Source organism: Tachysurus vachellii, chromosome 24 (genome assembly GCF_030014155.1).
Source record: "Tachysurus vachellii isolate PV-2020 chromosome 24, HZAU_Pvac_v1, whole genome shotgun sequence".
NCBI classification, from domain to species: domain Eukaryota; kingdom Metazoa; phylum Chordata; class Actinopteri; order Siluriformes; family Bagridae; genus Tachysurus; species Tachysurus vachellii.
The window spans coordinates 10,875,937-10,896,804 of NC_083483.1; the positions used below are offsets into that span (position 1 = coordinate 10,875,937).

The window sequence follows — 20,868 nt, forward strand, 5'->3', positions numbered from 1 at the left end:
GGACACAAGGCAGAGTTGTAACACGATTCTATTGACGATGCCCAACATTCACAACAATCATTTCAGGAGAGTTTGACCCTTTTATATATTTATAGATATTTAAAAAAATGCAGTTTTTACCTGTCTGTTTTTCGGAAAATTCCTGTCCACATGGATACGGATATGTACGAACAGTACAGAGGTGTCATAGACGTCTTCCAAAATGTCTCAAATTCTAGAATCCATATTAAATATTCACCTGAAGGATCCGTTCACTTTACTTTGGCTGTTGTTATTAACTATGTTGAAACCTTCTCTCCATTTTCTTAGATTATTGACACTGTTTTTTATCCATCCTTTTTTTATAATGATGTAATTAAAACCTTTTATTTTTGACTTTATTTTTTTAACTTATTATTATTATTATTATTATTATTTTTTTTTTTACAATTTTTTCTCATTAAATTCCCTCCATAAGTGTACAGGTTAGATTTTTCTGAATTGAAATGGACATGAAACTAATTAATACAATTCCTCAGACGCTCATATCATATCATGCAAACATTTTAATATAAATCCTTTTCTTCTATGATGAAATTTTTTTTTTTTTTTTGTAGAATGCAGACGAGGCGGTGAAGATTGCACAAGAAATCGGTATGTAACAGTTAAGCCCTTATGGATAACTAAAACATTTTGTATTGGAAAAGCCAGGTTCGTCTCCAACATGACTACAGATAACTTTGTGTCTACACAAAGAGAATGTGAGAATGGTGGATGAATTTAAATACTTGGGTTCAACTGTCCAAAGTAATGGAGAGTGTGGTAGAGAAGTGAAGCAAAAGGGAAAGTTTATAAGATCATGGTGAGATCAGCTATGTTTGTATGGCTTGGAGACCGGAGGCAGAGCTGAAGATGCTTTGGAGACAAAGCGAGTGAGAGTTGAGATACAGGGTTTATTGGAAGAAAAATGTATGGAGTATGGAGCCACCGCGCAAGAGAAGAAGAGGAAGGCCGAAGAGGACGTTTATGGGTGTGGTGAGAGAAGACATGCAGGTGGTCAGTGTGACAGCGGAAGATGCAGAGGACAGATCGAGATGGAGGAAAGTGATCCGCTGTGGCGTCCCATAACGGGGCAGCCGAAAACAGAAGAACAAGATTGTTGTTAAATTTTTTCCCTTGCTTTTCCACACTGGTTGACGGAACCTGAAACGATTTGTGTTCTCTTGGAATTTCAGTTTGGATGTTTCTTAGTGCTGTTTTAGCTATTCCTTGCAGAGCAGCTCACAACACACGATTCATTCCTGCAAAGATCAAATATGACAGTAAATATCAGAGCATCTACGATAGTGAAGGAGTCTCAGCCCCAAAATGTGTGCTGGGCTTGTAACTAAAAAGTAACACAGCTCACCATGTCGCCGAAAACTGTCCTTCTGGGACATCTTTCTTTAGCACAGTTTGGTATTGTTCATGCTCTTCACCTTGCTTATTTTTACGTTGTAATGGTTTTTTTTTTTTTGGATAAAGCAAACTGTTTGTTTGTTTATTTATTTATATGTTTATTTTTTAAATTATTTTTTTAATATATATTTTTTTATTCATTTGGTCTTTTTCAGGTTATCCGGTTATGATCAAAGCGTCTGCAGGTGGTGGAGGTAAAGGCATGAGGATCTCCTGGAACGATGAGGAGACCAGGTAAGGGATCAGTATACGCTTTTGTAAAAGTTTTTATAGAACTGCTGAGGATGGAAAGCTGATACTGATAAAGAGGCGACACAAAGGTGATAGTCAACAGTGCCAAGTTTTCATGTTGGAGTTTAGAAATTCACTTAAAATGTATTAAATATTTATGCCTAATTTATGACCAAATGGGAAAAGGAAAGTTCCTAAAAAAATGAATCAATTTAGATCGAAAAACTTCAAGCTTTTAGGGAATATAGGCGCTGACTTTTTAAAATAATTTTAAAATGATTAAATGCGCCATGAAAATAGACTAAATAATTGTGATTATAAAAATTATGTAAATAAAGTGATTGTTTTATTGACTGATTGCAGTTTGTTTGTATTTTCTTTAAATATTTTTTACTTAAAATATTTTATTTTTAAATTTTCTTTAAATATTTATATAAGAAACGTTTTATATTAGCTAACTATTTATATTTAGTCATTTATTTATGTTATTTCTGATTCCTCTCTGAGTACTCTAAAATTTTGCGTTAAATTTAAATTTATCGTTAAAAAAACACAAACATCTGGGTTATTAAGTAAAAAGTCATTAAAAGGGTTACTGGTTTAAAAGTGATAAGTTTTTTATTATTAGAAAAAAATACATTTTGTTCTTATATGAATAAAAATGGGACCTTATATCTCTGTAACAAAAAAAAATGTGTGTGTGAACATGAATCAGTGGTTCATAGGTTAACTGTATCCCACAACGTATGAACATCCAGTAAAGATCTCTGTCATGTTTGCTGTTCCATAGAAGGGAATAATTACGTTTATACAGTCGGCTCCTATCAGACCTGTTGTTAGAAAAACCATGACACCTTCCTCTTCTATTCTGATGACTCTGGAGACAGTCTCTGATAAAACGCTTAGCAAATGAGGACACTTCTAATTGCGTTCCTTATCTCTGAGGTGAAGTCAGCTTTTGTTTGACTTGTAATTGGATTTTATCTCAAGCCAAGAAAGTGTGACAAAAGGTGAGAGTGAGGTGAGACTAAAGAGATTCTTAACTGATAAGAGGAAAGCTTTGATACGGCCACAGCGTCGACCCTTCCATCACCACTCCACCTGACCAATCAGAAGAGGTGTGAGGAAACCCAACCAATCCAGACTCTGTGTCTGCTCAGTCAAAATATCACTCCTTATTTATTATGATGTCATTTATTATTGCTTCAGATCAATAGAAAAGTCAGAGCAACGTCAAAACTTTCACTTGTGTTTTGTCTCCTTTAGGGAAGGGTTTCGTTTTTCCTCACAAGAAGCCGCGTCCAGTTTCGGGGACGATCGACTCCTTATTGAGAAGTACATCGATAACCCTAGACACATCGAGATCCAGGTGATCTTGTGATGAGAGTAAAGCTATTTCTGGTGGATCTCCTCCCCCTTGTTCTACTAAAGTCTGTTTAGTTTCTCAAATGTTTCCCTTCAGGTGATCAGCTGAGACTGAATTACTGCTTGTTTTCTTATTTAGGTTTGTAGTATCAAGTAATGGGTCTATATATATGTTTTCTGCCTCAAACCACATTGAGGTCTTCGTTAATGCCACACAAATGAGCTAGTGTATTTTAGTCCATGATTTAGCCTGATTTAGCCTCATCAATAAACAGGAATAATATTACACAGTGTAGCTGAGCACTGTATGTTATGGTGGCAGCCAATTTGGACATCTGTTCCTATCATTCATGTTTGCTATCATTCAGACGCCTTCCCAAAGTCCCTGCTGTTCATTTACAAAGTGAAAAAGCAACATGTGTACATTGTGTTAGAGGAAATGTGTTGATTTTTACACACTCAACTCACTCACTCACTCACTCACTCACTCAATTCACTCAATTCACTCAACTCACTCAACTCACTTACTCAATTCAGCTCATTCAGCTCACTCCACTTACTCAGCTCACTCACTCACTCACTCACTCACTCACTCACTTACTCACTCACCCAGCTCACTCACTTACTTTGTATTTAATCAAACTCTTTATCAGGTTTTTAATGTAGTGTGTGTGTGTGTGTGTGTGTGTGTGTGCACGAGCAGGTCTTGGCAGATAAGCATGGAAATGCCCTGTGGCTGAACGAGAGAGAGTGCTCCATCCAGAGACGCAACCAGAAAGTGGTGGAGGAGGCACCCAGGTGTGTGTGTGTGTGTGTGTGTGTGTGTGTGTGTGTGTGTGCGCGCGAGAGAGAGAGACATTTGGCTCGACACTTATTTTACTAGACACTCTCCAGTACTAATATTGACAGTAGTAGGGGAGGAGCCAGCTGCATTGTGTAATACTGATTGTTTGCACATATTGTATAACTTTAAACACCATGACAAATCCTAAAATATATATATGTTTATTCTGTGTGCATGTGTGTGTGTGTGTGTGTATGTGCACATGCAGCACATTTTTAGACTCGGCCACTCGGCGTGCGATGGGAGAACAGGCTGTGTCTCTGGCTAAAGCTGTAAAATACTCCTCAGCAGGCACTGTTGAGTTCTTGGTCGACTCCAAAAAGAACTTCTATTTTCTAGAGATGAACACACGCCTCCAGGTATGTTTCTGTCATCTGACTTTAAACTTAAACATGTACACACACTCAAAGAACTCCTATAGCTCCTCCTGAATCCAGACCTCTGGACCTATGGAGCATCTGTGTTTAAATAGAAACTGGGTTTAACTTGAATCATTAGTGAGAGACTTCAGAATAGTTTTGATAGGTGTGTATGCGCGTGTGTATGTGTGTGTGTGTGTGTGTGTGTTCTGTATCAGGTGGAACACCCCATTACTGAGTGCATCACAGGGTTAGACCTGGTGCAGCAGATGATCCGAGTTGCTAAAGGTTATGAGCTCAAGCACAAACAAGACGACATCCCTATTAATGGCTGGGCCATCGAGAGCAGAGTCTACGCTGAGGTAAACAAACATACCGCACCTCCATCCCTGGAACTGACAGATACGAAGTTCACGCCTCCTTCACTGGCGGTGACAGATATGTAGGCCATGCCTCCTTTACCGAGATTGTCTAATATATTGGCCACACTTCCTTAATTGGACATGACAAACATATTGGCCACACCTCCTTCAATGGTAATGACGGATACATTGGCCACGCCCCCTTCAATGGAAATTACTGATACATTGGTCACGCCTCATTCAATGATAATGACACATATATTGGCCACACCTCCTTCAATGATAATGACAGATACATTGGCCATGCCTCCTTCAATGATAATGACAATTACATTGGCCACGCCTCCTTCAATGATAATGATTTACATTGGTCACGCCTCCTTCAATGATAATGACAGATATATTGGCCTCTTTTTCAATGAATCTATTAAATCACCTTCCTCAGAGTTTTTATCTTATCCACACAATCCCGTATAGTGAAGTCTGTGCACTGATTTATATCATGTAGCATTACACCGTGCGTGTATGTGTGTGTTTCTTGTAGCTTAGGGTTAGCACTTAACACTTGTTATTGACTGAGACACAGTCTGACTGATTCTGTTTTCTTTTTCAGGATCCCTACAAATCATTCGGCCTTCCCTCCATTGGTCGACTCTCTCAGTACCAGGAGCCAGTAAACCTCGCCGGTGTGAGTATTCTGTTTATTAGCGACGTATACAGAACACTGCTAGCTACTATACCTTTACTGTACAACTGTACTGACCTCGGCCATATTATTAGGTACACAGGTTGCAGACATGCACTTAGCTTCTAAATATAGCTTTGTATTTTTCATATAACATTATAATAACATGCATGTCATGTATCAATCTTTTACTTAAGTTAAAAGTATAAAAGCTTTCATAGGCAGAACAAAATGAAACACTTCTGCCAGTTTTTTTGGTAAGAATGATTTTCTTTGTAATCACGTGCATACATCGATAAACAGAACTAACTTTATTAATATGAATCATTCCTTCGTATGAAACAACTCGCTCATCTTCTTAGAATTATTTTAATTACATAATTCATTGCATTAAATGCACATGCATTTGAAATAAAGATGACATTTAAATCTGAGAGTGTAAACTGTTTATAAAGTTACCGTACCCGTTACAGAGTCTCCTAATACACTGCATTTACTCGAGAGATTAAATGTTAAAATGTTTGTTAAATGCTCAGGTAAACAGTTTAGGACTAAGTACACTTGTGTACAGGTGGAAGAGTGAAGGTCGAGTGAAATTTTTGGAAACCGCAAAAGATCAACTGGATAATAAATTGGAGTAAAAGAAAAAAACTCATCATCTTCAAGAGCACTTGTGTCTTTTCAGGCTTTTAGCTTTCTCTGTGTGTGTGTGTGTGTGTGTGTGTGTGTGTGTGTGTATGTTTGGGCTGGTGTGTTTGGTCAGGATGCTTACGGTTCAGATGTGCTTTGAAGCCCAGACTGTGGGGGGTTCGCCTCTTTACAGCTTTCCTGCCTCAAAAGTAAACATGTAATTGATACCAGAGCTCAGGCCATCCTGTGTGTGTGTGTGTGTGTGTGTTTCATCTGTGTTTATACTCATTAACTACAAAAGTGCCCTATTAATATTTCTGAGTTTGAAGGTATTTATTGTGCACCCATGTGACAGACGCCTCTGCATCTTGTCGCAGGTACAGCAGAACATTTAACTCTCGTTAGTGTGAAGAAAGCAAATGTAGGCGAGGAGATTAACACTCATCTTCTGTCTTTTAATTTCAGTACACACAACACACACACACAGTTTACTAGCGTTGCATTGTGGTGCTGCAAGGCCTAAAATAGCACAGCTTTGGAATACGCTATTGTCCTTCTCATCTGTTTGTTGTTTTCGACAATAAAGGCCAAAATATGCATTTAAGAAGACTTTATTTAACCATATTGTATAAAACTGGACTTCCTCAGGATGTTGTAAAAGTCTTTGATCAGGACGTGGGTCTGTTCCGTCGCAGATAAATTCAGTCCCAGTCTCAGAGAGTGCTGATTGTGTTATATTTGGGTTGCATAACGCTGGCCTTCGTTGCATCATGGTATTCATTCAGGAGGCATGTTTCTGTTTTCGAGGCCACATTTGCACAACGCAACCACAAACTGCCTTCGTTACTGACATTGTGGCAGTCTGTAATTATCACACAGATTATCGTCTATCTGTTATCTTTATGCAGCAGCTCTTATTCACTCTGTTTCAAATTCAAAATCCACTCAAAGACATGAATAGTTTTACAATTAAAAAATACTCCCAAGTGGCCTAACAGGAAAGTTCCTATAATTGGAAGATATTAGCCATGCTGTCTGGGAGGGACGGAGGGAAGCTCTCTCTCCTGTCAATCATAACGACACTAACCAATCGCAGATGTCTGTGAGCTTGTGTATGTATCATAGAGCTGATTCACTGCTGTGCTACTCTGTGATGATGCAGTAGCTAAATTTAGGACACATGTGGAGGCAAGCACATGTAGCTGTTGTATGATAGAGAGTGCTGGCTGGTGGCTGGGAACTGGCACTGAGAAAATTCAGGAGAAAATGTGGGAGAACGCTCCAAAAAAAAAAACAACATATGCTGAATTTGTTTAAGAATAATTTTTACATGTCACAGAGATCAAAGCTTTTAAATCATTTACATCTGATATGCAAATGATCTAAGGATGACAGCGCGGCACATGAAAAGCATAAACCACACCTACTGATTATTAAGTTTGATTAATTAATTAATTATTTTTTTTATATTTTTGATAAATAAATCCATGAAAACATGACGATACAAATTGCTGTAACTGAAAGGTTTCTCGTGACAATCTGTAACAAACACAAGCTACATTATTAAACTATCATTATTGGGAACAGCCGAGTAAATTTTTAATTTGCATATTCATACATATTCATAGATCCTGGCAGTTTTCTAAAGGGAAAATATGTGAAGATTTTTAATGGATTTTATTTAAAAAAATATTCAGTCATTAAAATTGTAGTCATTAAAATGAGTAAAAGTATTTTCTACCGCTTTATCCGAACTATCTCGGGTCACGGGGAGCCTGTGCCTATCTCAGGCGTCATCGGGCATCAAGGCAGGATACACCCTGGACGGAGTGCCAACCCATCGCAGGGCACACACACACACTCTCATTCACTCACGGAATCACACACTACAGACAATTCTCCAGAGATGCCAATCAACCTACCATGCATGTCTTTGGACCGGGGGAGGAAACCGGAGTACCCGGAGGAAACCCCCGAGGCACGGGGAGAACATGCAAACTCCACACACACAAGGCGGAGGCGGGAATCGAACCCCCAACCCTGGAGGTGTGAGGCGAACGTGCTAACCACTAAGCCACCGTCCCCCCTAAAAGTAGCATGTTAAGGAAATAATATTAAATATATTTAAGAAATCTCAGGATTATCTTTTATTGGATCTTAAATTCTCACAGGGTAAATGATGCTGGTTTTTCTTCACCACTTCGATGTATATCTTTGTTATATATGTTAAACATAATGTGCTTTTTTTTTTTGCTTTTCCTCTCAAGGTGCGTGTGGACAGCGGCATTCAAGAAGGAAGTGACATCAGCATCTACTACGACCCAATGATCTCCAAAGTAAGAAGGTTTATTCAGTCTGTAGTGATTTTGATGAATTCTGACGCTGTGGATTTGAGGTTAAACTGTTGATGTGTGCGTGTAGTTGGTCACTTATGGAGCCACGAGAGCCGATGCACTTAAGAAAATGGAGGATGCGCTTGATCACTACGTCATCAGAGGTAACACACGTGGACATGGACACACACACACACGGACACACACACACAGACACACACAAGAACCTTTACTGTGTCACAACATGTATCAGTCACTCTATAACACAATAAAGAGATCTTTTACTTATAAATCTCTCTGTGTGTCTCTCTCTCTCTCTGTCTCTCTCTCTCTCTCTCTCTCTTTCTCTCTGTCTCTCTCTCTCTCTCTCTCTCTTTCTCTCTGTCTCTCTCTCTCTCTCTCTCTCTCTCTCTCTCTCTCTCTCTCTCTCTCTCTCTCCCTCTCTCTCTCTCTCTCTCTCTCTCTCTCTCTCTCTCTCTCTCTCTCTCTCTCTCTCTCTCTCTCTCTCTCTCTCTCTCTCTCTCTCCCTCTCAGGTGTGACCCATAACATTCCTCTTCTGAGGGAAATCATTGTTCACCCGCGTTTCATATCAGGCGACATCAGCACCAACTTCCTGCCTGAGGTTTACCCCGAGGGGTTCAAAGGCCACCCCTTGACGGCCAGTGAGAGGCGCGAGCTCCTGGCTGCAGCCTCTGCTCTCTATGTAGCCTCACAGCTCCGCTCACAAAGGTTTCTGGGACAGCAGAGGTTAGTGACAGGAAGTCAGTTAATAAAGAAGAGCTTCTTGATATTTTAATATTATTTAATTAGTTTCTAATTAAAGCTTTAAACCTTTCAAAGATCAGAACACAGCGCTGCACAGTTCTCCATTCTGATTGGTCAGGAGGTGATTGATGTGATATGATCACTGACAGGGTGGTGTGATGCGGCACAACAGGAAGTCGAGTTAATATTCCCATCCTGCCGCCGATTGTTTATAAATAACCATCTTTTTTTTTCTTTCATATAATTGTTTAGCAAATATAACTATTGTCTAATTTATTCAAGAACTACACATTGCAGTTTTTGTCCATTTATATTTACAGTTAATGTTGACTCTGTACAAGTCCCCATCTTCAGCTGATATGTTTGTGAAAACCTTCTGACCAATCAGAATCAGGAAATCAACAAAGCCTGACGTGTTAGGATCTATTATTTAATCGAGCAAAAGCTTTCTACACATCATCACTCTGGGTTGTGTTTTTCATGCATGGTCCATGACCCTAAACACCATTGTTTTGTGTGTTTTTTTTTTTTTGACTCCTGATCCCTTTAATAAGGATAAAAATGCGAACAATGACAACAGAAGGAAACGAACGATTTTCCAAGATTCTAACTCTCCTAATAGTTTCATTATTTTCTTTGAGATTTGTAGCACTGACCAAAAAAAACACACACTTCACCAAGCCATCTGTCCAAACATCTCTCCACTGCCTCCACTTTTTTGATCGCTTTCTAAAGTTATTCATGAGTGTGTGTGTGTGTGTGGGGCAGTAGAGTGGCTCACTTTGTAGTGACTGCAGCCCACCATAGTGGAAAAAACTGTCCCACTAATTGATTTACTTTAGATCTTGTAACAGAGGAGCTGTCAATCAAACCCTGTCCTCTGTGTCTGCAGGGTGTGTGTGTGTGTGTGTGTTTTGTGGCTCTACATGTGCCCAGCATCAGTAAGGTTGCTGTTCTGTAAGCAGGAAGTCAGGGAGGAAGGATTAGGCAGGGGACAGACACTGTTTTTTTGTACGCCGCTCCTTTTGTAATTCAGTTAATCAAGCGAAAGTTTTTCTTGCATCTTATGTCTCATTTCTGAGCTGACCAAAGCTTACTCCAAAATTATGGGCACCCTTCATTTAAATGCTGAATATTTTGAGTGTAAACAAATGATCCGGTGTTTAGTTTTACTTTAACAATGTACAAAACAGTTATATTAACAATGTAATGTAATGTTCCCCAGTGAGCAGAGCCTTGCGCGTCTTCCTGTAATGTGTACAACATGAAGCTTGGATGTTTGGAGAGACTTTTTTGAGGATATTGAGGTTTTTTTAAATTCAGAAGATACGCTGAGGGGTGCCAATATTTTTAATTATATCTTATGCTCAATCTAAAATTCTTCATTTTATGTAAGTAAAATTGACGTGATAAAGCAACAAAATCTTATAGTGAGACTTTGATATGTATGTGTTACGCAGTACACTGTTTTCTGTTAGCTCTTAAAAACAACAGTAACGGTTTATAATAATGTTTATCTCTGTGCTAGTGTTTGTGTCAGAAGTGTTAGTGTGTTTATGATGTGTGTGTGTGTGTGTGTGGGTTTGGCAGAGTCTCCAACACCACTCAGGAGAGGAAGAGCTGGGAGCTGTGTGTGGAGCTGGACAAAGAAGCTCACATGTTGTGTGTGACTCGCTCTGGATCCAACTACACAGTGAGTGTCATAACTGGGCTACATATAGTCATGCTCTCAAACAGTAGCTGTTTATTTATCCTTTATAGCACAACACTGTCGTGGTGTTACAACAGCGTTTACGTGTCCTTTTAAAACGTATGTAGTTGATCAAGTTGTTGTCATGGCAACAAAATGACACCCTCTCCCCAGTCCATTTCTCACCTATTGGATCCAGTCGCAGCCTCGCGCTTTGTTTCTTAATTTTTTTCCCTAATTTGTAGTTTCTTGTTTTGAACCCTTAGTCTGTTCTTTTCTGTTCTGTTCTGTTCGATCAGCTGAAGAAGGAATAACAAAGCGGCAGTGTGTGAGAGGGAGCACTAAGAGCTCGGCCTGTCACTCAGTCACTGTGTGTTTGTACACCTGTGGACGTTCTCTCTGGGATGCCTTCAGGGGTCCATAAGGATCAGGGTGCTCACAGGACCTGTGCCGATCTGGGATCATTGCCCCTTCGTCCGTGTAATCAGATTAAGCAGGGTTTAAAGGCAGACTCTGATCCTAGATCAGCTCTTCACAGTTGACCCATAGAAATGTCATTTCCGTTGAGGCCTATCATTTCTCCCAGCTGTGGACCGACGCTCCTGTGCTCACGTCCATCAAAGTGGAGTGAAAAAGGTCTGATCTGGGGCCAGTTCTTTGCCTTGTCAATTATACAAACTTACAAGTATAGTATATATGATGAGGGCTTAAAGAATTTTTCTTTTATTTAATTCATTTTACAATTGATTTAGGAGCACAGATTGTTTGTTGGTATTTTTTACATCATGTTCTCGTAGTTCTGCTCATCAGTATCATAGTCAGTTACCGTTGAAGCGAACAATAAATCAGTTGATGTGCTCAATCACACAGTGCTGAATATCGTAATCGAGCGAAAAGAATACCGCGAGTCTGAGGAGACCCGATCCCAGCTCACCTCCGTCCTCCTGAGACGTGTAACGTTCAGTGGAGCTGTAATGTTCGCCGCAGGACGCCACTTCAAACTCGGACCCCCTGCTTCTGAAGGCTCGGGGGTCTTGAGGGGTTTAGATGGCCACTGACAGGGAAAGATCTGTACTCTTGTTTAGACAAGTGGTTCTGGGTTGAAAGTGAGCCCTCCTCCTCTTCTGTTACTGTTTTCAAGTTTGCTTTGTGTGTGTGAGAAGGTGCAGATGGGACGGGATTGGGTTTAAACCAGAGCTTGGGGTTTTTATTCTTTTCTTAAAGGCATCAGGTGGACTGGGGAGAATGTGCTCGTGTTCCAGATGTCTATCATTCATTCATTCTTTTGTAGCACGTATACACACACACACACACACACACACACACAAATGGTCTGTCAGAATAAATGTATTATTATGTACTGCAGCTACACAAAATGTTACATTAATAAACCAGCGAGTGAGCAGCAGTTCTGTGTGATGAAATACTCTGGTAATGAGCGAGTTCAGAGACAAGACTATGGTAACTCAATTAATCAACTGCGATGAGCAGAAAATTATCTCAAAATGCAAATAAATGCCCACATTTTAAGACTTATCTGTTATAGCCACTGACGATATGATCAGGTTTCTCTCCTGTAAGCTAAGAGCAGGAATCTGAGGCCACAGTGAGCACAGGACAGCTGAAGCTTAATGGTGGAAAATGTTGTCTTTGAATTTTCTGTCCTGTTACAGTCTAGTTTATTTGCTGTAGGTACATTTTTTTGACTAAATTATGATGTAAATCCTAGTGATTTGCTCAAGAAAGTTAAAAAGGTTCCTCTTCAGTGGTTTGTGGTTTAAGTGACATGAACACAGTGTCGCTTTACTGCTGCTGTTTGTTCTGTCTGTGTCTCATCAGGCTCAAATACATCTGAATGCTAAAACTGTTAATCCACACACACACACACTTTACTGTTGATGCGGATACTGAATTTCATTCTAGTACCACATGCTGACCCCTATTGCTCCCTGTCTCTGTGTGTGTGTGTGTGTGTGTGTGTGTGTGTGTGTGTGTGTGTGTGTGCGCATGTGTAGGTTGAGATTGATGGAGAGAAAGTGGATGTGTCTGGAGAGTGGAATCTGGCCTCTACACTTCTTCCCCTCACCATTAACAACACCCACAGAGTTCTGCAGGTGAACACACACACCCACACACCCACACACGCTTCCATCATAAATGTATACATGCTTTCCATTTGTGATATCCTTAATGGTGTGTGTCTGTGTGTGAGATTTCTGACTGTCTGTTTCTTTCAGTGTCTGTCGCGTAGCGCTGCAGGCGAGATCACACTGCAGTATCTCGGCACGTCGGTAAGTTCAGCTGATTAATATCTTTATGGTTATGAAATATGATTATGATTTATGAATATGATTATGAAAATAAACACTACTGTAGGTCACAGGTTCCCAGGTCTGGTCCTTGTGGAACCAGCAGTCCATTAGAACCCTCAGAAACATGACTAAATTATTGATAAGTAAGGAATAAAACATGACAGGACATGTCGTTAGAGGAAAGTCATCCACGATGGGATTATACCAAAGTGTTATTATAATTGAGCTGCTGACCAATCAGATTTAAGAATTCAAGACAGACTGGAACGTTCAGTATGTCTTATAACAGCATCTCCATTTGAGCGTTAACCTTAGTTATGACGATCAAATATTTAATTGAAGACCCGTGCTTTGTTAATATAGGTATGTCACAGTGGTTTCTATAGTAACAGCTCATATGAAAGGACTTGTATGGTGGACTGTTGGTATTTATCCATGTAATCTGACTGTAAGTTGATGCTTGTGACATTTATGGAAGGAATCAGCAGTACAAGCACGTTGGAGAGCGTTCAGGACGAGGTCTCTGTTGTAGGATGTGTATTGTGTGTCTTACTGGGGTGTGTATCCTGTCCTCATACACACACATACATAACTGTCATACACTCAACACCCTGTACACAGTACACACAGCTCCTCAGCTAGTCCAGGTGTCCACAACACTTCCACAAATCCCCCATGCCACCCGTGATGCCCCGCTCCGATCTGAAACAAACAATAACCGGCATCGTGTTGAAGCGGCCTGAAGCCTAAACAAACAAACAGCGTTAAAAACACTGCACTGTGCAGGAAGAACCTAGAGGTGCTGCGCATGTGTGCGCTCAGCATGTGGGACACTCTTTAAAGACGCTGCTAGTGGTAAGCGACTCTGGTCAAAGCTCTAGCGTGCTAAATGCTACCACAGGAGCGGCTTCCGGTCATTCTGTGCGGTCTGAGGTCACTCGGGCCGCACTTGTTGCCTTCTGTCCGGTTCTCCGGCGGGACAGCGGGAGCCTGCTGAGAATTTAACAGTTTTTAAGGTTTCCTCTCGTCACACATGGGACTTCCACTCCCACTCAGGTGCCCGTGTGACCCCTACAAGAATGGAAACGGTTGTAAAAGTAGGCCAGTGCTAGAAAAATGACAAAATGATACTTCCTTTGTGCTTTTAGGGGCCAGTAAGGATGTTTTTGGCAAAATGAGTTGAATACTGTATCAATTCTGAGAAAGATCAGATCAGTTCTTGGATTTGAAGATGTGTGGAACTGTAACTAAACCAATGTGCTGTGGTGTTCACTGTAATCACACGGGACACAGAGATCAGGCTATTGGGATTATTTCTGAGACCATCCTGGTTTCTTCATTACCAATGATTAACTCCGTTGCTACTCAGAGTGTAGCATGTAGTAATATTTCTGAATACAAAATAATTCCGAATGTAAGACACGAACCATCTTCTGTCAATCTTCAGATGTGTGACACGTGATCCTGATCTCAAACTGATTCACTAATAGTGATGATGAACTGCTGCTGTAGTGCAGGAACCGTGACCCAGCGGTCATGTGGAGGTCTAACTTTATGACCTTGCGTGACCTGTCATACAGGACGATACAAGACTTCCTCGGTTAAGTTTGTGGAGAATAGGGCACTTCCCTCCTCACACGACCCTTCCGGATGTTTCTCCACGAGCTGTGATTAACGAGAAAGTGTCAAACTCAGCTAAATTTAGTCTCATTAGAGGATGACATCATTGTTAGTGGAGCCTGGGAGTGGAGCCTCTCTATACACACACACACACACACACACACACTCACACACACATACTCTCACACTTACACACACACTTTCACACATAAACACACACACATACTCTCACACTTACACACACACACACTTTCACACATACACACACACACTCTCACACTCACACTTTCACACATCCACACACACTTTCACACACACACACAAACACTAACGAACACACACATACACACACACACATACACATACTCTCTGTCACACACACACACACACACACACTCTCTCTCTCTCACACACGCTCACACACACATACACACACTCTCTCACACATGCGCACACACACTCTCTCTCACACACACACACTCTCTCTCTCTCTCTCTCTCTCACACACACGCACACACAGACACACACACACACAGGGTCAGCAAAGTGTATTAAAGGCTTTCAGATATAGAGCTTGTGTTCTCTGTTTAGGGTCATTTCCATTCACCTGATAGGAAACTTTAGACAATTCTAAAAAGATCCTCAAAAGTTTTAGCTGTGATGTGGTAACAGGTGCTGAGAACAGATTTTTTAAGAGCAAGTGATAACTCAGAGAGTGTGTATTTGTCTCTCTATTTCTTCTGTCACTGCGGTTTTCCTGACATCATCTGTTTGCTCATCATCAAACTCTTCACTTATGAGTAGCTGATGGAAGTGTGGCTTAAACAAAAATTAGAACAAAATAAAATTCTGTTTACCCGTCTGTCTATCTGTCCGTCCGTCTATCTTTACGACAACCAAAAAAATATAAAAAGCCACAGAAGACTTGCACTTTTGACCTCACCCAAAAAATGTAATTATCTGAATATGTAAATTAGACACCCATCACAATCCAATGGCAACCTGCTTCTATAGGAACTTGATTTGCATACTGTAACCTGATCTGCTCTTATATTTGAGGCCACTGTAGCAGTAAAAGAAGTGAATCTTACAGAAACAGGCTTCTGATGGGTTTTATGTTTGAATGAATAAAAAACATGTAAACAGTTAAATAATTGCTTAATTAAAAAAAGTGGGCATTAAGTACTGAAATCCTGATCTGAAAAATGAGCATGGGGAAGTATCATATTCTACATATAAATTAGTAGAATGTGGATATTTGGATATATTAATATTTACTTTATGATGTCATAACTCTAACTCGCCTTGTTTAATGCTCTCTCTCTCTCTCTGTTAAAATAGGGATCAGTATTTGGCAGGATAGGGATAGGGATAGGGATCAGCATTTGGCAGGGTGTAGATAAATAGGGATCCGTATTTGGCAGGATGAAGATAAAAAGGCCGTATTTGGCAGGGTGTGGATAGGGATTAGTATTTGGCAGGATGTAGATAAATGGGGATTAGTATTTGGCAGGATGTAGATAAATGGGGATTAGTATTTGGCAGGATGTAGATAAATGGGGATCCATATTTGGCAGGATGTAGATAAATGGGGATCAGTATTTGGCAGGATGTAGATAAAAAGGGATCAGTATTTGGCAGGATGAAGAAAAAAAGGCCGTATTTGGCAGGGTGTGGATAGGGATTAGTATTTGGCAGGATGTAGATAAATGGGGATTAGTATTTGGCAGGATGTAGATAAATAGGGATCAGTATTTGGCAGGATCTAGATAAATAGGGATCAGTATTTGGCAGGATGTAGATATATAGGGATCAGTATTTGGCAGGATGTAGATATATAGGGATCAGTATTTGGCAGGATGTAGATAAATAGGGATCCGTATTTGGCAGGATGTAGATAAATGGGGATCAGTATTTGGCAGGATGTAGATAAAAAGGCCGTATTTGGCAGGGTGTGGATAGGGATTAGTATTTGGCAGGATGTAGATAAATGGGGATTAGTATTTGGCAGGATGTAGATAAATAGGGATCCGTATTTGGCAGGATGTAGATAAATGGGGATCAGTATTTGGCAGGATGTAGATAAAAAGGCCGTATTTGGCAGGGTGTGGATAGGGATTAGTATTTGGCAGGATGTAGATAAATGGGGATTAGTATTTGGCAGGATGTAGATAAATGGGGATTAGTATTTGGCAGGATGTAGATAAATGGGGATCCATATTTGGCAGGATGTAGATAAATGGGGATCAGTATTTGGCAGGATGTAGATAAAAAGGGATCAGTATTTGGCAGGATGAAGAAAAAAAGGCCGTATTTGGCAGGGTGTGGATAGGGATTAGTATTTGGCAGGATGTAGATAAATGGGGATTAGTATTTGGCAGGATGTAGATAAATGGGGATTAGTATTTGGCAGGATGTAGATAAATAGGGATCAGTATTTGGCAGGATGTAGATATATAGGGATCAGTATTTGGCAGGATGTAGATATATAGGGATCCGTATTTGGCAGGATGTAGGTGGAAAGGGATCAGTATTTGGCAAGATGTAGGTGGATAGGGATCAGTATTTGGCAGGATGTAGATATAAAGGGATCCGTATTTGGCAGGATGTAGATAAATAGGGATCAGTATTTGGCAGGATGTAGATCAATAGGGATCAGTATTTGGCAGGATGTAGATAAATAGGGATCAGTATTTGGCAGGATGTAGATCAATAGGGATCCATATTTGGCAGGATGTAGATAAATAGGGATCAGTATTTGGCAGGATGTAGATCAATAGGGATCCATATTTGGCAGGATGTAGATCAATAGGGATCAGTATTTGGCAGGATGTAGATCAATAGGGATCAGTATTTGGCAGGATGTAGATCAATAGGGATCAGTATTTGGCAGGATGTAGATAAATAGGGATCCGTATTTGGCAGGATGTAGGTGGATAGGGATCAGTATTTGGCAGGATGTAGATAAATAGGGATCAGTATTTGGCAGGATGTAGATAAATAGGGATCCGTATTTGGCAGGATGTAGGTGGAAAGGGATCAGTATTTGGCAGGATGTAGGTGGATAGGGATCAGTATTTGGCAGGATGTAGATAAATAGGGATGAGTATTTGGCAGGATGTAGATAAAAAGGGATTTGTATTTGGCAGGGTGTGGATAGGGATCAGTATTTGGCAGGATGTAGATAAATAGGGATCAGTATTTGGCAGGATGTAGGTGGATAGGGATCAGTATTTGGCAGGATGTAGATAAATAGGGATCCGTATTTGGCAGGATGTAGGTGGAAAGGGATCAGTATTTGGCAGGATGTAGATAAATAGGGATCCGTATTTGGCAGGATGTAGGTGGATAGGGATCAGTATTTGGCAGGATGTAGATAAAAAGGGATTTGTATTTGGCAGGATGTAGGTGGATAGGGATCAGTATTTGGCAGGATGTAGATAAATGGGGATCAGTATTTGGCAGGATGTAGATAAAAAGGGATCAGTATTTGGCAGGATGTAGATAAATAGGGATCAGTATTTGGCAGGATGTAGATCAATAGGGATCCATATTTGGCAGGATGTAGATAAATAGGGATCAGTATTTGGCAGGATGTAGATCAATAGGGATCCATATTTGGCAGGATGTAGATCAATAGGGATCAGTATTTGGCAGGATGTAGATCAATAGGGATCAGTATTTGGCAGGATGTAGATCAATAGGGATCAGTATTTGGCAGGATGTAGATAAATAGGGATCCGTATTTGGCAGGATGTAGGTGGATAGGGATCAGTATTTGGCAGGATGTAGATAAATAGGGATCAGTATTTGGCAGGATGTAGATAAATAGGGATCCGTATTTGGCAGGATGTAGGTGGAAAGGGATCAGTATTTGGCAGGATGTAGGTGGATAGGGATCAGTATTTGGCAGGATGTAGATAAATAGGGATGAGTATTTGGCAGGATGTAGATAAAAAGGGATTTGTATTTGGCAGGGTGTGGATAGGGATCAGTATTTGGCAGGATGTAGATAAATAGGGATCAGTATTTGGCAGGATGTAGGTGGATAGGGATCAGTATTTGGCAGGATGTAGATAAATAGGGATCCGTATTTGGCAGGATGTAGGTGGAAAGGGATCAGTATTTGGCAGGATGTAGGTGGATAGGGATCAGTATTTGGCAGGATGTAGATAAAAAGGGATTTGTATTTGGCAGGATGTAGGTGGATAGGGATCAGTATTTGGCAGGATGTAGATAAATGGGGATCAGTATTTGGCAGGATGTAGATAAAAAGGGATCAGTATTTGGCAGGATGTAGATAAATAGGGATCAGTATTTGGCAGGATGTAGATAAAAAGGGATCCGTATTTGGCAGGATGTAGATAAATAGGGATCAGTATTTGGCAGGATGTAGATAAAAAGGGATTTGTATTTGGCAGGGTGTGGATAGGGATCAGTATTTGGCAGGATGTAGATAAAAAGGGATCCGTATTTGGCAGGATGTAGATAAAAAGGCCGTATTTGGCAGGGTGTGGACAGGGATCAGTATTTGGCAGGATGTAGATAAATAGGGATCAGTATTTGGCAGGATGTAGGTGGAAAGGGATCAGTATTTGGCAGGATGTAGGTGGATAGGGATCAGTATTTGGCAGGATGTAGATAAATAGGGATCAGTATTTGGCAGGATGTAGATTAATAGGGATGAGTATTTGGCAGGATGTAGGTGGATAGGGATCAGTATTTGGCAGGATGTAGAAAAAAAGGGATTTGTATTTGGCAGGGTGTGGATAGGGATCAGTATTTGGCAGGATGTAGGTGGATAGGGATCGGTATTTGGCAGGATGTAGATAAATAGGGATGAGTATTTGGCAGGATGTAGATAAAAAGGGATCCGTATTTGGCAGGATGTAGGTGGATAGGGATCCGTATTTGGCAGGATGTAGATAAATGGGGATCAGTATTTGGCAGGATGTAGGTGGATAGGGATCAGTATTTGGCAGGATGTAGATAAATGGGGATCAGTATTTGGCAGGATGTAGATAAAAAGGGATCAGTATTTGGCAGGATGTAGATAAATAGGGATCAGTATTTGGCAGGATGTAGATAAATAGGGATCAGTATTTGGCAGGATGTAGATAAATAGGGATCCGTATTTGGCAGGATGTAGGTGGAAAGGGATCAGTATTTGGCAGGATGTAGGTGGATAGGGATCAGTATTTGGCAGGATGTAGATAAAAAGGGATTTGTATTTGGCAGAATGTAGATAAATGGGGATCAGTATTTGGCAGGATGTAGATAAAAAGGGATCAGTATTTGGCAGGATGTAGATAAATAGGGATCAGTATTTGGCAGGATGTAGATAAATAGGGATCCGTATTTGGCAGGATAATATTTGTAGATAAAAAGGGATCCGTATTTGGCAGGATGTAGATAAAAAGGCCGTATTTGGCAGGGTGTGGATAGGGATCAGTATTTGGCAGGATGTAGGTGGATACGGATCAGTATTTGGCAGGATGTAGATAAATAGGGATCAGTATTTGGCAGGATGTAGATAAAAAGGGATTTGTATTTGGCAGGATGTGGATAGGGATCAGTATTTGGCAGGATGTAGATAAAAAGGGATCCGTATTTGGCAGGATGTAGATAAAAAGGGATTTGTATTTGGCAGGGTGTGGATAGGGATCAGTATTTGGCAGGATGTAGATAAAAAGGGATCCGTATTTGGCAGGATGTAGATAAAAAGGCCGTATTTGGCAGGGTGTGGACAGGGATCAGTATTTGGCAGGATGTAGATAAATAGGGATCAGTATTTGGCAGGATGTAGATAAATAGGGATCCGTATTTGGCAGGATGTAGGTGGAAAGGGATCAGTATTTGGCAGGATGTAGGTGGATAGGGATCAGTATTTGGCAGGATGTAGATAAATAGGGATCAGTATTTGGCAGGATGTAGATAAATAGGGATGAGTATTTGGCAGGATGTAGGTGGATAGGGATCAGTATTTGGCAGGATGTAGATAAAAAGGGATCAGTATTTGGCAGGATGTAGATAAATAGGGATCAGTATTTGGCAGGATGTAGATAAATGGGGATCCATATTTGGCAGGATGTAGATAAAAAGGGATCCGTATTTGGCAGGATGTAGATAAAAAGGCCGTATTTGGCAGGGTGTGGATAGGGATCAGTATTTGGCAGGATGTAGGTGGATAGGGATCAGTATTTGGCAGGATGTAGATAAATGGGGATCAGTATT

General features: G+C 40.5%; 1 protein-coding gene across 1 annotated transcript in view; it reads left to right on the forward strand.

The window, feature by feature from the left end:
• pcca (propionyl-CoA carboxylase subunit alpha) overlaps positions 1-20,868 on the forward strand; it is a 46,182-nt gene that overhangs the window by 15,641 nt on the left and 9,673 nt on the right. Inside the window, exons 8-20 of the mRNA XM_060860422.1 lie at positions 597-633; positions 1,593-1,671; positions 2,935-3,037; positions 3,737-3,831; positions 4,086-4,236; positions 4,455-4,598; positions 5,212-5,286; positions 8,181-8,249; positions 8,335-8,410; positions 8,781-8,994; positions 10,603-10,705; positions 12,718-12,816; positions 12,940-12,993. Of these exons, the coding sequence (XP_060716405.1) occupies positions 597-633; positions 1,593-1,671; positions 2,935-3,037; positions 3,737-3,831; positions 4,086-4,236; positions 4,455-4,598; positions 5,212-5,286; positions 8,181-8,249; positions 8,335-8,410; positions 8,781-8,994; positions 10,603-10,705; positions 12,718-12,816; positions 12,940-12,993 (1,299 nt within the window). The remainder of the gene's footprint in view (positions 1-596; positions 634-1,592; positions 1,672-2,934; positions 3,038-3,736; positions 3,832-4,085; positions 4,237-4,454; positions 4,599-5,211; positions 5,287-8,180; positions 8,250-8,334; positions 8,411-8,780; positions 8,995-10,602; positions 10,706-12,717; positions 12,817-12,939; positions 12,994-20,868) is intronic.